The sequence below is a fragment of the Chanos chanos genome, chromosome 13 (assembly GCF_902362185.1).
Source record: "Chanos chanos chromosome 13, fChaCha1.1, whole genome shotgun sequence".
In the NCBI taxonomy this organism is placed as follows: Eukaryota; Metazoa; Chordata; class Actinopteri; order Gonorynchiformes; family Chanidae; genus Chanos; species Chanos chanos.
This window is the reverse complement of record NC_044507.1, coordinates 13,720,944-13,738,063: the sequence shown is the minus strand read 5'-3', so window position 1 is coordinate 13,738,063 and position 17,120 is coordinate 13,720,944. Positions and strand designations below refer to the sequence as shown.

Here is a 17,120-nt window from a genome sequence, read left to right as displayed (position 1 = left end):
AGCTACTTGTAAATCTCCCAAATTTCATTACATTTGTACTGAAATATTAATACTTCAGTAACACTTACTGGCCATAGCCAGTAATATTAAGTAGCCCATTACAGAATTCCTTCAATGCCTCAATACTTGTTAGCAAAGACTGACAAGTATAGGCCTAATTAAAGGAGTAATATCCAACTGATTGTTAAAAAAAGTGTGAGAAGAGACTCTCCTAAATTAGCACTCGCACAAGTCATCTGATCAGGGAAACAACTAAATTTTTTTAATAGACTGAGGTCTTCAAGGCGTTCTTTAAAAACACGAATTTAAGGAACTCTGAGTTTAAGAGACTTCTGTTTTGAACTGGCCCCAGGGAGGCATATGGAAGGAAAGGCAATGATTGTCTAATGGAAGTTCTCTTCGATTTAAATCGCGTTTACCATTTGATAAATTCATTGTCTGTTTCGTGCTCATTGTGCTCATTTGGAGACTAAATACTCATTTTAGACAGTGTAGGTTTATCTACAGCAAACATTAGTTACACTCTGACATGTTGTTTAATCGTCGATTTGGTTTTAAAGGTAGAAAGGGGGTGCAGGATACTGCAGATACTGATACTTGTAGGATCTTTTTTTATTTTAATTATCTTTAATACAGCATATCTTTACTAAAGTTTGTCAATTATTTGATAGATCATTATGGTTATGGACACTCGGGTTCACATTCTGTTGCATCTCATGACAGTTTCTTAACTTCCGTTTGAGATTTTAGGCTTCAGGCTATCAAGAACATCTTTTATTACGCGGGCCATTTTGTGACAGTTGTTACGCTTGTTTTATACAGTTTTAAAGACCCTTAGACAATACTTAATCATTCCAATTCTTAAATTCGCATAAAACGCTTTCGATGCGAAAAGGAACTTGGAGCGTGACAAGATGATGAGAGAAGGGGACGATTAGATAGATAGATAGATAGATAGATAGATAGATAGATAGATAGATAGATAGATAGATAGATAGATAGATAGATAGATAGATTCCAAGGTTTATGCTTGTCTCTTCTTCTTCTTCTTAACTGAAATTTAAGAACTGACAGATAAATCACTTTAGGCTTTATATGTTTATATAGCCTATAGCTTATCGCCCTTGATAATCACTTTACTCTCTTGATAAAATCACAGGAAACTATCTTTATACTTCAGTTTGTATGTAAACAGTTCAGTGTTCAGTCTTCTTCACATTTTAAGGATATTTATTCTAAAAGAGGCTATGGCTAATGGCTATATTTCCTCAAACCAAGGTCTCTCTCAAACTGATTATTTATCGGTGTCCAAATTAGTCCAAAATAACCAGTTTTTAATGGAGAGTTTAAGGAAGTTTTTCATCACTTTATACTGTCGAGTGCGATGTGAAAACAGCTGCAAAAAATCTGCATAATTCTGGGAATTTCGGACGCCTTAGAGTGACCAGACTTCGATATCATACAAGTTATCACATTGTTTGAGGTCTCTAATGATGGCTTAAGTGCACGCAACGCTCATGTGATGCAAAGGGACCACAAGGTGTCGCTAAGCTCTAAACGTCCTGTCAAATTGTAGCCGATCATTTCCAGAGCTCGGGTCCGACAGATTCAGCTACAAGGTAGCCTACACTCTATCTTATTCAAACTGTTACCCTGACCTCCAAAAAGAAACTAGTTACAAATGTCGAAAACACTACATGTCCACTGGTGTTAAACAGGTTTTGTGTACTTCAGCGGAAGCAACCGTCGAAAATGTTAAGCTCTTCCCAAACTAAGATGGAAAACACGGTGATATGACAATTACAATATATTTGATCATTCTTTTAATTGAAAATATGTGTGCATTCGTACATGAAGTGGTACGTGAAGTGTTCGTTTCAATTAATACAGTTTTTCAGATAATTCAATATTTCGAGCATTAGTTGAATTTAAATAAAATGTAAAACTACTAGAAATGTCATCTTACATTTAAAAGGAAAAAAACCCAAGCAAAAAGCTGTGTTATTGTTTACTTTCGTCGTAAATTATTCTGTCAGCGGTTCAATTTTCTTATTCAATTTTATTTTTATACCTCATTAATCACCTCCTCCAGTTATTTGAGACACGTGCTTTGGAAGTTAACAGTGTTGACTGAACCAGTCTTTTTCCTTGCATCTATCTCCCTCCCGACACACACACACACACACACACACACACACACACACACAGAAGGAGAGAGAGAGAGAGAGAGAGAGAGAGAGATGACTCTTAAACTTTCATTAATTTTAATGCATAAATGTGGCTATCAGTGATGCATGGATAAAAGCGTTGTCTTTAATTAACGTTAACCGCGTTGTTGGAAATTTGATACGGGCATTAGATAATGAAGCCCATGAAGTGAAGCAGATCAAGTAAACTAGCTAAAAACACACGAGGTGGACACTGATGGAGAAAAAACAAGTTAAAAGCATCTTCCTTCGTTGTTTAACTACTGTTCTTAAGAACACCCTCCACTACCACTGACAAAGGCAATCATTTATCACCCATCTTCTTTTCAAAATGTGTGTGTGTGTGTGTGTGTGTGTGTGTGTGTGTGTGAGAGAGAGAGAGAGAGAGAGAGAGAGAGCGAGCGAGCGAGCGAGCGAGAGAGAGAGGCAATACTTGGAAGGTGATGACTTCGTAATTCAGTCCAGTTGTTCATGGTCGAGCAGCAGTGTATCCCGTCGCCATACCATATGAGTTACTGGTTCTTTTAAAAGGACGTAGAGTTTTAACAGTAATGTTTTACCAACATTTCAACTTTAGGCTACATTCTGGCTGGTATGTCACCACGGGGAAGTGAACTGCTGAATTACTTTCAGACTTTTTGTTTTTTGTCTACTTGCGTAGCAGACCTGTGCAACTGGAGAGGAAGGTAAGATGAGTAATTTGAATGGATTTCCTGTAATAAACGGTTATCTCCTATTTCCTGTAATTCGCCGCCATTTATTTATTTATCTATCTATTTAGCATATGTTCATGGCCATATGACAGTTAGTACTGCTATGGTTCTTTGATGTATGGAAACTAAAATAGGTGCAATAATTCTTGAGAAAGGATGTTCACTGACATTTAAACCATGTTCATATCTACTGTTGGGCCTATATTCAGTAATTTATCACAGCAAATGGTTAAGTTTCCAAATTTGTTTGTGCTCTAAGCGGTTTGCAGGAGCCTTACTCAGGAGCAGTGCAACAGGTACGACTCCGTTGTACCGAAGGTTCTGTAGAATGGGTCTATCCAAGCCAGGCGCTGCGGGTTGTCCTGGACCCCAATCTGTCCACAGTGCGACACACCACGGTTTGCATTAAACCTCTCCGAGGTTTCTATGGAGCCACAGTGTACATTGAACGCGCCGGCGAGTTAGACCTTTTGATGACAGAGGGAGAGCGGCCAGAGCAGGTGCGCTGTTTCCGGGCAGATGGACCTCAAAGCCCCGCCATTTTCTTGCAGGCTACCCCCCAGAGCGACATCGTTCGCCGTGTGGCGGGTTTCAGATATGAGATGCTGCGGAAACAGAGCAGTGCGACTGGGGTTCGCCGAACGCTATTGCAGGGTAATTTCTTTTCCAGGTGCTTGGGTCTGACCTCCTCAGATGAGGACATGTAGCTACAGTTTATGGTTGTATCGGAAATCTTAATATAGACCTACACACTCAGCCTTTTAACATCCTTTTGCAGATAAAATTCTGTTTCAGCGGTAGCCTACATTTTATTATTTAAGAGTTGGCCAATCTAAAAGGAAAAAACAGGCTATTTCCCGCAGTTATACCAGAAATTACTTTACAGAGAACTTAAAACACAAGTTTGAAAAACATTTAGCTATATCATCATTAGATAAAAACAAGAACTATTTTAAAAAATATATATGCTTATTTATCCTTTATCTAAAAAATTAAGACAAAGGATTAATGAAAGAATGACAATTCACTAAGTTATTCAAATGTTTATACGTGTGATTCATTTACTCTTTAAGTTCTTTGTGTTTTGAAACATTTCCACTGAACACACAGATACTATCTTTTCAGATAGCATACTGTATGTGCATGATCCAAAAATGAACAATAGAAAATCTAACAGCTGAAGAGAAGAAGAAGCCTTTGAAAGGCACAGGCCTGCCTCCACTTCAAGTGTCCATGGTAAAAAAAATAAAGAAATAAACAAAATAAAGGACAGGGAGCCAGGCTGCCCAGTGGCAGATGCTTTAAGGCTGAATTAACAATACAGATATTTTAAAAAAAAAAATTCTCCAGATTCCTTTTATTGTCAACGTGTGCGTGGGGGTCAGTTTTTACTAAGTGATGTCATGCTGATGGTAATAGAGGGGAATGATGTTTGCCCAACTCTTACTGACTCTGCATTGAAAATGAGGGATTTGTGAAGAATGCTTATTGCTGACTTCACCACCATTATTGTTTGCTCAGGGGTCAGTCAATTAAATCTGTACAATGAGAGCTTAACATTAAGGTCAAGACAAATCAGATTGCTGCTGGTGAAAGGTTCAGTTTTGTGATTGTTCACTTCATGCTTGGCATTCCTTCGACTGGCCCCATGGCTTCTACCTCTGTCCCTCTGCAGATGCTCACCATTCTCAGACAGCCTGTGGACAGAGCATTCATCAGTCAATCAGTTGGCTTTCTGACCACAGGGACTGCTGGTTTGCCACCGCATTGTCACATAATGTGAATTCCCTTTCACTGCCCTGATGTCTTTTTAACGCTTGTTCTTATTCTGTCAACAGCTGCCTGTCGACCTTGCAATGACACAGAACTCCTTCAAGCAGTTTGCAGCAGTGACTTTGGTATGCCTTTGTTTAAAATGGTTGTCATAGCATGAGTTGCACGAGATTTCTGAACAAGATTTATGATATTTGTTCTAGCTAGACACAGTCAGTAGTTACAAACAAAAGGAATATACTATCTACTACCTCACAAGTCCCACTGAACCCGTTTGGACACGGTTTATATTTATTCATGGCAGTGCTAAGATATGAACTTCATATTTTCCCTTGTGCTATATCTCATTATCATTTTCTGGTATGAGCTTATAAATGATGTCATGTCAGTAAAGGAAATCCATTCAATGATTCACAGCAGCCGTATTTATATTTTTTAAACCTGACAATTTGGCGTATGTAGATAATAGATATACACAGCTTGCATGCATTATAATGTTATACACTGCAGTGGGTGTAATAAACCAACATGAGACTTTTCTAAGAAAGTTCTGAGGTACTGTTTTATGGCCCTTAAAACCTATCCACATCGGGCAGGGTCTCTCTCTCTCTCTCTCTCTCTCTCTCTCTCTCTCTCTCTCCCTGGGCAGTTTGGCCTGATTTATTCCCCAAGTTGCTCCACACAGAGAGCATGCCTAATCTGTTCCCAACAAACTACTGCCTTGATTCTGCTGAGGGGCCTGACAGATGTGGGGGCTCTGACTCACACAATAGGAGGCACATGGGCTTAAGGCTGCAACAGACCAGAAGGAATAACCCTCTTTGAACCAACTCCATTTATGGCTTGACCTCTGTGCCCCAATCTCACAAATCGCTGCCACAGAGTTTTTTGATGAGTGAAAGTTGCTGGCTAATGAAAGTGTAAACGGTAACAAGAGTGAAATAGGATTTTGTTTCCTCTGACATAAACCTGTGGGGGATACGGCAGGTTTTTTGTTTTGTTTTTTTCAATGGTGAAATCAACATCAAGGACTCGCAATCTCACAAATTTAGTCATAATTTAACATTGTGAAGTTGACAAAAAAATCTAACTATGGACCATTTTTTGTGCTTTTATTTTTCTTATATACTTTACTCTTGAGATGACGGTAAAATGAAATGACAAATGACACCTTTCTATCCTCCCAGTTGTCCGTGGTTCCATCCTGAATGTTACCCATGACCTGGAGCAGCAGATGTCATTCGTGGGAGTCGGAGACGGGAGGGTGTACCGGCAGCGCAGTGGTGTGTTTGAACGAGATGCTGGAAGCTCTGTGGCCTGGCACGGGTACATCCACACTCTCCTGCAGTGCCAGGTGAAACCAGGGCCTGGCCAGTTTCTCTTCACTGGTGCTGAGCATTTTGGGGAAGCCTGGCTCGGCTGTGCCCCCAGATTCAAAGACTTCCTCTCACTTTATCTTACAGCTCAAAGACTGCAGCAGAACCCCTGTGAATTCCCCCTTGATTAATTCACCCATCCTGAGTCTTGGTGGCAGCTCAATCAAGAGGGTGCCACTCAGAGAGGGTACCTAGAGAGGGTCCGTTTTAAGAGCTATTTTGGGTAGCTGTTCAGAGCTATTGAGCACTAAGGGAATCTTTAGAAGTGGGCAAGACAGTTTTCTTTCGCCCTCTCAATCTGTCTCTGTCTTTCTCTCTCTGTCTCTCTCTCTCTCTCTCTTTCTTTCTTTTCTAACGTTGTGGGTAGAGAGTGAAGAAAGAGAGAGAGAGAGAGAGAGAGAGAGAGAGAGAGAGAGCCAGAGAACGGTAGAGAGATAATAAGAGATATTTTTATGTGTACTAACACCCACAACTCAGTTTAAGAGTTTTAGGGGACTTTGTAACTTTTGTTCATAACTATCTCAGGAAACCATTGTGATATTATGATAACTCCCATTTATCAACTTCTGTGAATATACATACACACTCATAAAGTATGAGTGTGTATTTCCTTTTGAGCTTTGTTGTATTAATGTACAAATTTGTCAAAATTTGTATGCAGCTGACCAAATTCTAATCTACATATAATGGTAGTAAATTTAATCACATATACAAAATGATTTAAATTTAAGTTATGCTGATTACATACAGGGTATTGGTGACAAAGTCAGAGTTGAATTTATGAATTTATTAAATGAGTTTCAATACCTCTACAGTTACAGACTGCCGAAAGGAGTTTTAGTGTTTTGTTTTTTTACCTTTTAAAAATGTTTTAAATGTTTTATTTATACATAGGTACATTTTACATATGAATTTCAGTCTGTATTTTTTTTAGAAGCTGTTTCAGCTGTGTTGGAGAATCGTATTGCTAGATCTCAAATTTCTGAAAGCTGTAGATAATTGAAATAAAAACAGAGACAAAAGTGGTGTGTCGTTATTCTCATCGTTAAACTAAAAAAGTGGGCTTTTAAATGATTGCGGTAGAATATTTATTGTTATAAAAAAGCCCGCTTCACCGGGTAATGAGAGTTGCCATTATCAGGCTATGGCTGAGACGGATGGACGTAATGATTAATTCTCCCAAATGCAACGTGAAAGTTTAGTGACCTGATACTCACACGCAGACAACTAACTGAAAATGCCAAAGGGTAAATGAAGGAATTAAAGGTGATGCACCATCTAGCCAGTATTAAGTAAATAAAATCATTATTTAACTGTGTATGCACAACAAGAACAGTAAAATAACTACATTTAAGTCTCACAGCACTCTTCTTGTGAAAGTGCAGCATTAAAAGTAGCAAAATAAATGTTGAAAACTATTACTCATTCACAAGCATTCACTTCATTGGAGAAGAAATACCCCTTATGAATTAGTTACATATTAATCAAGTTTATGAATGAAGTATTTAACCGTTATTCAGTCTGGTGTGGCACAAATGAGATGGGCTTTTCAATGATAGAAGTCCAGAAGTCTAAAAGATATTCTGCAAAAGTTACAATTGCTTTGTGCCTTTTGACGCATTGGGGTCTCGAATAGGCTTTAATGGAGGTAATGCCTAATATACACCCAAACGCATAATGAGTCTCTTCCTTATTATAATGGATTTTAGATGGTGGTGTCCAAAAAGCTAACTCTGGTCTTTTCTGCCACTGCCCACAATCCTTTATGCCTAACCTCTTTAGTGAATGGACTAGGCCTAGCGTAAAATGATATACAAATGTGTCTAAGAAGGAGAAAGCTCTAAGGAGACTGAATTGGGCCTATTCTTTGGGACTCGGTAACTTGGGATCATGGCTTGGGAAACTGAGTGAACAGATGTGGAGGATTCTTGGCTTGGGACTATGGAACAGTGAATGGATCCCTCCCTGAAAGAGAACAATTAATTGACTTTTGAAACAAGTCCTTTTCTCTCTTCTCCACACTTCTACTCGGCTGAGCAGAATTCACAAATTGCTGTCTTGAGCTTTTTTTATTGGAACTAAATAGCTGCCAATGAAAGTGTAAATGACCTTGGAGTGAATGCAAGACTCACAATAGCTTCTCCGTCACAAGTCTGTGGCTAACATAATGATCATTGTCATCACTGCTGTCATGCGGGAGGCTTACGGGATCATGAATGTAGAGGGTTGAAATAGGGAAGTGAATAATTTTCCACTAAAACTTTCTCTGTGTATCAGTGTTATATATATCGTAGAATTATTACACGTCGGCCCTTTCACATATCTAAAGCGCTCTGTGTTTTTTCTTTTTTTCTTTTTTTTTTAAATGTCATGTATGTTTGAGCCTCACATGTGTATGAAGTACATATTGAGTAAAAATCCCTCACAATCAAATCAGCATATACACACGACAGAACTTCAATATTACTATAAATATTATGTCAGCAAATGTTACAATTAGTCTGTTTTAATGCTATCAGATTTTCTGTGGAGCAAACCTTTATTTCAAATTCACTGAAATGAAAAAGGATTCTTCATTTTTTTTCATCATGCGCCAAATCATTCTGAAGACACAAGTCACAAATCTCTATTTCATCTCCACAGGGATTTAAGATTTATGAACTTTGTTTAAGGAATCATGACTAAATAAATGTTAATTTAAAATTTTTTTTTAAAGAAAACAAAATGTTACAGGATTGTGAGTAAGATCAAAGATGAAAATAATGTTTTATCCCCGTGTCCAACATTCCATCTGCGTACGACTTCAAACATGAAGTAAACATCTGTATGAATCAACAGGATATCTGACTCCATGGGTGCGTTGACCGCAAATTTCAGTTTAAATGCACTCACCATTGTCAAGTCAAATCCAGGGTACTTTACGGAGAGAGAGAGAGAGAGAGAGAGAGCCCCATCTGCAAGACTTCCCACATCCAGCCAGCGGGCAGTCAGAGATCAGCCCAGGGATCTCAGGAGAGCGCAGTGCCCCTGGCCCGGAGCACCGGCGGGAGTCCTCACAGAAGCTGAGTAATTGGTTTAAATCACCGCCTGGGAAGCTTTCCCATGTGGGCCACTGCTGTGCTGGTGCACAATATAGAACAGCATGATATCCACAACTCTGTCTCTCTTTTCCCAGCCCCGACTGCACAGATGAGGCAAAGGCACACAAAAGCCAAATCACATATCGCATCTGTGCTTTAGTACTCTCCTTTCTCCTCCATCTCAATTTGTGCCCATTTTGTAATCCAGTTTTGGTGAGACTTTTTGGTGTATTTTTATCCCACCAATTCATAAGGTAATGAGTAAACAGGGACAAAACATCCCTGTGAGTGCTGGCCGCACCTGGTTTGTTTGCATTCGTGTTGTGCACAGCTTTTGCTCCATTGAAGAACTGACTAACATACACCAGACCAATAATTTTTTTTTAGAAACCAAATTTTAATTACCTGTGTGGCATTCATGTGCTTGACAGCAAAAAAAAAAAACAAACCCAAAAACTTCTCAGCACACAATTTGCATGGACAAACCACTGAAACGTCATCACAAATGCTGAAATCCGTTGAAACAGTGCGAGCACATTCAACTAGTTACAAAAGAACATCTGACACAGGGAAAGACAATTGCAAACACTCAGACACATTCACTTGCATCAAGAATCAAAAAACATTCCAACATAAAGCAGTCATGAGTAAAATAACATTTCATTGACTTTTAACTTGTTCTTTTATATCAGCAAGGTAAAGGGAGACAACATGACTTTTGTAAAATTGTTGATGAAGTAACACCATAACATGCAGTAAATCTCTTAAAAAAGATGCAAAATATTTTGGCCAAGCCTGTATATTGTCCATTATTTCAATTTCCAGATAGTGCCACACAGTGTGTTACTTCATAAGGACTCGTGTCTTTCGGTCTCCGAGCAGAACCCTGGAAGAATAAGCCGAGAATAAGCTACCTGACATGACACATACAATCAAAAGTGGACAGCTTAAACATAAAAGGAGAATTTTAATGACAAATAGTTGTTTTGTTGACATTCTTCAAACACATATGGCAACCATACCTCACTAAGGCTGCTGCAACAATGCCACCAGTAATAGGACCAACCCAGTAGATCCAGTGGTACGTCCAGTAGCCCGTCATTACTGCAGGTCCCAAGGCTCGCGCCGGATTGAGACATGTACCAGAGATATCACCCCTGTAACCAGACGCAAATGCAAGCTAAGGCCCAAAGACATTTGTGATTTTCATACACTGTGCTGACAAGCTGAAAGTTCCCCCCCCCACGACGGTGCTGGAGAGGGAATTTTTTTTTTAATATGATCATTTGACTCTCCTTTTTTGGATTTCAAGGAACAGAAATGGGATCCTTATTAAAAAAAAAAAGTACATATATTCATATTGTGAATCCATACAATTCATAAAATGGACTGCAGGCCTTTTGCCCACTTACCCTGCCAACACGTTAATGATGACGGTGCAGCCAATCAGGAACGGTGCTAAAGGGCTTTTGGTCTTGGCATTGAGAGCAGCCAGCAGCACTACAGTAGTGATGAGGCATGTCATGGCCATCTCTGCAAACAATGCCCTCATGAGCTGATCATCAGATTTAACAATGGTGAACGCAGCTCCCTCTGCATTGGCGTAGTTTTCTTTTATGGTCATCACCTGATAACGCATCCAATACAGCATGTACCAAATTGCATCAATATGTGACAACAATAGATCACCTCACATAAAATTGCAGTTTTACAGCCCACAGTTTTACACTGTTTCATTCCTCTGTTCTCACATAACTTTTGATTCTCTCCTTTTACGCATTTTGGCTCCACCGCAAACATATACGTTGTGCAACGTCTCCTCAGCATGCATTGTTATTAACAATAACACCAGGGGTCCCATGAGATAGACAATGTGGGTCTTACTCACTTTTGCCAGGCCTGCCCCAAGCACACCTCCAATGAGCTGGCAGACCAGGTAAGAGAGCGCCTTTTTCAGCTGTATACCTCCACAGATATAGATGGCAATGGTGAAAGGAGGGTTGAAATGTGCACCACTGTGTGGAGAGAAAAGCAGATATGTGATGCAGATTTAATACGTGTGGCTTAAGTCCACGTTCTTGTCCTTAGGTGACATGCTGAATATCTGTCTGTGCGTTAGTAATAGAGAAGTGTTTATTCTAAGAGAGAAATCAAAATATGAGTACATACATGGAGAGAATTTTTAACCAAGTACATACATGGAGAGAATTTTTAACCAAACAACATAACAACTTTGTCCTGCTTACCTTATCTCTGCCATACATGCCACTAAGACAGCTACTGCAAGTCCATGCACCAGAGCTGGCTGTAGTCTGCCTGTAGCTTCCACATTCTCAATCACCGAAACACAGCCAATAAAAACAAAAAACATGGTCCCTATTATCTCAGCGATACAGGGTTGGAAAACGCGTTCGTAGCTATTAAGGTTTTCTTTAGCTTTTCCCTTAGGATTGCTCAACAAATCAGATTCCATATTGTTTAACTCAAGCTTTTCCTCTGCCATTCTATTTCTGGAGCACCTGCAATCAGCGACTGTCAACAGCAAGACCCAGCTCTGGGTTTTGTTTCAGTGTCTGGGGAGGTGTCTTCTACTCCCCTGAACTTTGACAGGATGGAGGGAGCATAAAATGAAATTGCTCCAGTAACCTTTGAGGGGTCACAAAGGTTGTGAAAAACGTTCTCAATAGCACAACACTTGTTGCAAAATATATTTTCAGGCAGAGGACTACTCTTCAACGTTGGATTATATATCATGAATATGTGTTAATACTTTCTGGAACTGGCAGCAGGTTAATATTGTTTTATTGAATGATACTCCGACAGAAGCAATGTCCTTTCTGCATATGGGGCTGCACCACACAGTTTATGTGTCACGCACAATGTCGAAGCTTGAAAATAGCCATGTTATTAATGAACCAATTTTGTATTTTTTTGAATGAAGATGTGTATGATTTTTATTACTGTTCCATGTAACAGTGACCTTTTGAGCCTTGAAATATCCAACAGACACTGTATATGTGAAAGTAAAAAACACACTAAGATAATATTAAACCATTTATTGAATAAAGTGATTTAAATGCAGTGAATTAAATGCATAAACTGTTTTCTTCTTTTACATAAATAGCACTTATAGCATTTTTATTGTAGGCTGACCAAAGATTATACAATTTATACTATTTCTACAACATCAGCAGAGTATAATACATTTGTACACAGGTTTCTGAGTCCAGTCCTTTCTATATTATATGAACCTGCAATGACCCAATGGCTAGAGGATTACAAATCAACAGACTTGCCTTTTATTATGTAAAATAATGAAACTTCATGGTGGTATAGGTGATAAGTCATCAGTTCTGAGTTTCTGTAGCAAAGGCTATCATGATTAAATAAACAGTCGAAGGCACCCTGAGCACCAGCCAAATATTAAGTGATTTATTTCATAAACTTATTTACTGTAGATAGTGCTATTGAGTTTAAGTGAAGTTTGCACGTTAAATATTTGCCATTGTATCTAAGTTGAAGGTTGTCCACTGGGTAGCAAAGATTGTGCTCCTAAGTTTGATATGTGCATTTACTGAAAGAAAAGGTGTTGTTCCCGTTCCGGGTTAAGTGCTCTGGTCACTTTAAGAACAATCGGACTTTCTCGTCACCCAAACCCAACCTGAAACACACATGGTAAAAAAAAATTCAAATGTCAGGCAAATTTGCATTTTTGGCAAATTTGCATACAAGCAAATGTCATGGGCTTTAAATACAAGTAACATCACTGAGTATTTCGTTTATTATTCAAAAACAAAACCATTGCTGAAGAGTAAAACTAAAGAAGCATGAATTAGCAAGTTTGAGAGATCTCACTAAATAGGTGATGAAAGTTTCTTCAGATTGACCTTGTGATCTGACATTGAGAGGATATTGTTAATGTTTATCTAGGGACAGTGCTCTGACAACCTATAATCAGCCCTCTTACTTCTATTTTTAAGTTTTTAGTATCATCACAATGCGTCATATACACAGTAACAGCGTGCAGTACGTACAGTATGAAATAAAAGGTGGGACATATTTTTTATCACGTAACTGCATTAACACCTTGTAAATGTTATCCAGATCAAAGTCTCTTTCATATCTATGTGTGGAATAACATGCTGAGCTAGTTTACTCCTTTTCTATGCATAACACCAATTTGTTAGCTATCGAGCAAATACATTAGTGTACCAAGGCTCACGACATTGACAAGTCAAATACTGCATTGTTATGCATATGGGCACGAGTGAAATTACACCTTGATAACATCTTGTTTGCTCTGACTTCTGTATAACTTGGCCATATTCCTCCAAATGTTGGTAATGCGTAGGTCAGTGTGCTCTAACACTGACTCAGTCACCAAATCATAACAGGCAAATGGTGTCTAATGGTATAATAGAGGAACAGTACACATTGAATGGAAAAATGAATAGTCTGTCAATGGATTCAGTCATTTACCTAATGAGACTTGCAGTGATCAGAGCCCCGGCAAAAGGTCCTACCCAGTAGATCCAGTGGTACAACCAGTAATCGGCAACCACTGCTGGGCCGAAGGCTCGAGCTGGATTCATAGAGGCACCTGAGATTCTCCCCCTGAATCACAAATGCAGGCACAGGTACACATATACAAAAAATTACACATTATTACAAGGTTATTTAAATGTCAGTTTTCAGTCTCACACACATACACAGACCCAGACACACACGCACATGCGCACACACACACACACACACACACACACACACACACACAAGCACACATCCATATGCACATGCACATGCTTGCACACATACACACATGCTTACACACATGCACACGTGTGCGCACACAGACACACACACACACACACACACACACACACACACACACAAACACAGGTCATTTAAGTGGTTTCACACTGCCGACCTTTTGACTTTTGATAAAGCTAACTAACTTTCTTAAAAAAAATCACACTTCAACTAAAACAAATGTGCATCTGTGTAATTTGTTCATTTAGTGCAGGTGCATGTTTTACATGTAGTTTTACAGACATCAGGGTGTGTCCTAACCTAAAAGAAACTTCTGACCTAAAAAACAATCTTCGGTTAGACCAGAATCTAAATGCTTAAGATCTAAACCCATACTTCTGATGAGACACGCTACAAGATATTAGTATCTAAATTTATAACCAGATCTCACCCTGCCAAGATATCAGTGCCCACAGCCAGGCCGATACAGAAAGGAGCAAGCAGACTGCGTGTCTTTCCATTCACTGCCCCCATGCACACTGCCATGGTCAAGAGAACCGTCATGACCACCTCTGCTATGACAGCTGACCCAACCTGATCCGCATCCTTCACCACGTTAAACGCTCCGCCGGAGGCGTTGAGGTAGTTCTGAGTCGGAGACATCACCTGTGACATACAGACTTATGGTTGATCAAGAGTTACCATTCCTGTCATCATTAACATTCAGTCATCGGGTGTCTGAAAGTGGTGTGGTATGCAGAGAAATATATAGAGGGAAATTCAGACAATTTTGAGGACAGCAGCTAGGTGTTGAAAGCACTGTATATTGCAGTTCATAAAAGGAAAATTGTTGTTAACAATAAAATAAGCCAAGCCTTTTTCTCCATCTGCATAATTCTGACTAAGATGGCTTAATGATTATAATTTAGCAGTCCAGGTAAACAGCAAAATTCCTCACAACAACATTATAGAGTGGTCAGGGAGTACATATGAAGTCCCTCTATTTTCACAGTCTAAGATGTCTCAATTTCACTAATCATTTTACAACCTGATAACATGTCAAGTGGTTTGCAAGCATAGAAAAAAAAGAATCAAAACAGATAGGTGTGATAACGTGAGATTACCTGAAGGTTTCTGAGAATTTCAGGACGAATCAGATAAGGAAGGAATGTGGAAACAGATGAAGTGATCAGTCTAAATATATTGCTGTTAGAGAAACCAGTGCTTGTTGTGTTTTGTTCTTGGGGTACACACCTTGGCCAGACCTGCTCCGATCATTCCACCACACATTTGGACAAGCATATATGGTAAGAGTAGAATGACATTGAGTCCCCCAATCAAGTACACAGACAGAGTTACTGCAGGGTTGAAATGGCCACCGCTGCAATAGAACGACTGTTAGATCAGTTTGAAAACATTAATTTCCAGACAAACACTGACTTTTTTTAGATTAAGTTGGTCATCTTTAAAGATATTTTGTGTGCACCATCAAACAACCACCAAAATCACATTTTACACCTAAGACATGAACATTCAAAATATAATAAGATGATAAGTTTCATATCTTTTATACAGTTTTCACGTTCATAGTCCATACCTGATCTCTCCTAACACTGCAATGACAATGCTCAGTGCTATTCCATGTGCCAGGGCAGGCTGCAGGCTCCCTGTGCCCTCCACATTCTCAATAACGGACAGGCAACCAATGAAGATGAAGAGAGTTGAACCCACCAGTTCAGCCAGACAGGGCTGAATGTAGTTTTGAAACACACTGACCCTTTTCTTCACCGTGACTTTCTGCTCATTCAGCTCCTCTTTACAGGATATGACTGACATGTCACAAAGCTCTGCTTTTGACTCACTGTGGTCCATGGTGGTAGACTGCTGCTAATGGGATCTGTCTCTTGAGTAAGCAGGACTCTGATGTGTTGGTCAGACCGTGAATGAGTAAGGGTGGAGGGTTGAGGAGGGTGGGGTGGGCATCGGGTGTTGGTCCTCTCTTATCTCATAGTACTGATTATGGACTTGAATTATAGTCAAAGGCTCTGATCTCAGAAACAGTTTTCAACAAATTGAAGAATTTTGAAGGGAAATAGCATTGAATATGCTTCAATATGTGATCCACCGAGTAAGCTGAAAAAATCAGCAATTTCTCCTGATGTTATCAACATGCAATACCCCTGTTAAAGGTTAAGATAAGAGTGCTAAATAAAATAGCTAGAGTCCAGTGGAAACACTGTTTGAAAGCATAATGTCATAGTTTTGATTCATACATTTCAGTAAATTTCAGTCAAATTATTTCAACTTGTTCCAACATTGTTCTAGGAAGTTACTGTGTCTGTGATGCACAAGCGATGAAAACTCACAGAATTTGCTGCCTCTCCAATGAAAAACAGCATTGTTGAAAGTTTAAGTTTATAACTTTCAGCGACGCATTCATTCATTTTTTGCACAATACATGTAAGTTGTGATTTTATGATCAAAATTGAACTTAAAAAAAGGACAAAACTTAGAAAAAATATCACCTGCATTGAATGCTTTTAAAATGCACAGTTAAAAACGTGGAGAAAATTAGATCAAGGTTGGTCATTAGCTTAAATGTGGCGCTTTCCATACAGCAATGTTGAATAAAAAAATATTTTGGAGTGGCAAACCATACAAAGAACATTAGAAAAAAAATGTGTACTTCTGCTTAATTAGTGAATAGTCTTTGGCTTTTGGCAGTCTCTATGAAAGTACATTTGTTATCTTTATTGAGTCCTACATACATGCTCCACGAGACCATAAAGATTGAAACAATAGCCTCAAAGCAGAGAGACACAAAGAGGTCAGGTTTAAAATCAGGGTTGTTCCCCTTTCTCTTTGACTGGTATTTTATAGATTAAAGAGAGAAGTCTCACCTTACAGTTAAAATCATTAAATGATGAATTACATGTTAATCTTAAAGAAAGAAAATGTGAGTGTCCTTTGGAAAAGGATCGCTCAGGCCTCACCAGCAACACACTATTGCTTATCAACACTAGTAGTCAGTTCACATTATTAACAGAGAAAGTCCAGAGGGAGAAATACAATGGCAGTACTGAATTGTGTCCTCTCTTGACATTGTTACGAAATGTAAAGTTTGTAATTAAGTTTCAAGCACTCCACTGGACTAACAAGATAAGTGAAATATTTGTAGTGTGATGTCAGCAACTGTAATCTTACAGAAACAAATGAAGTAAA

At 39.0% G+C, this 17,120-nt stretch overlaps 3 protein-coding genes across 3 annotated transcripts; 1 reads left to right on the top strand and 2 right to left on the bottom strand.

Moving 5' to 3' along the window:
* The first annotated feature begins 2,801 nt into the window (after nucleotides 1-2,801).
* On the top strand, nucleotides 2,802-6,200 carry LOC115826904 (meteorin-like protein). The gene is made up of 4 exons (XM_030790853.1): nucleotides 2,802-2,893; nucleotides 3,180-3,574; nucleotides 4,759-4,818; nucleotides 5,881-6,200. The coding sequence occupies exons 1-4, from the start codon at nucleotides 2,802-2,804 to the stop codon at nucleotides 6,198-6,200; spliced, it is 867 nt and encodes a 288-aa protein (XP_030646713.1).
* Nucleotides 6,201-9,992: 3,792 nt separating this feature from the next.
* aqp8b (aquaporin 8b) lies at nucleotides 9,993-11,652 on the bottom strand. The gene is made up of 5 exons (XM_030790854.1): nucleotides 11,396-11,652; nucleotides 11,038-11,164; nucleotides 10,562-10,776; nucleotides 10,172-10,306; nucleotides 9,993-10,035 (listed from the first exon to the last, which is right to left on the bottom strand). The coding sequence occupies exons 1-5, from the start codon at nucleotides 11,650-11,652 to the stop codon at nucleotides 9,993-9,995; spliced, it is 777 nt and encodes a 258-aa protein (XP_030646714.1).
* Nucleotides 11,653-12,767: 1,115 nt separating this feature from the next.
* On the bottom strand, nucleotides 12,768-15,770 carry LOC115826002 (aquaporin-8-like). The gene is made up of 5 exons (XM_030789687.1): nucleotides 15,496-15,770; nucleotides 15,153-15,279; nucleotides 14,350-14,564; nucleotides 13,629-13,763; nucleotides 12,768-12,810 (listed from the first exon to the last, which is right to left on the bottom strand). Exons 1-5 carry the CDS (start codon nucleotides 15,768-15,770, stop codon nucleotides 12,768-12,770), a joined length of 795 nt encoding a protein of 264 aa, XP_030645547.1.
* Nucleotides 15,771-17,120: the final 1,350 nt, after the last annotated feature.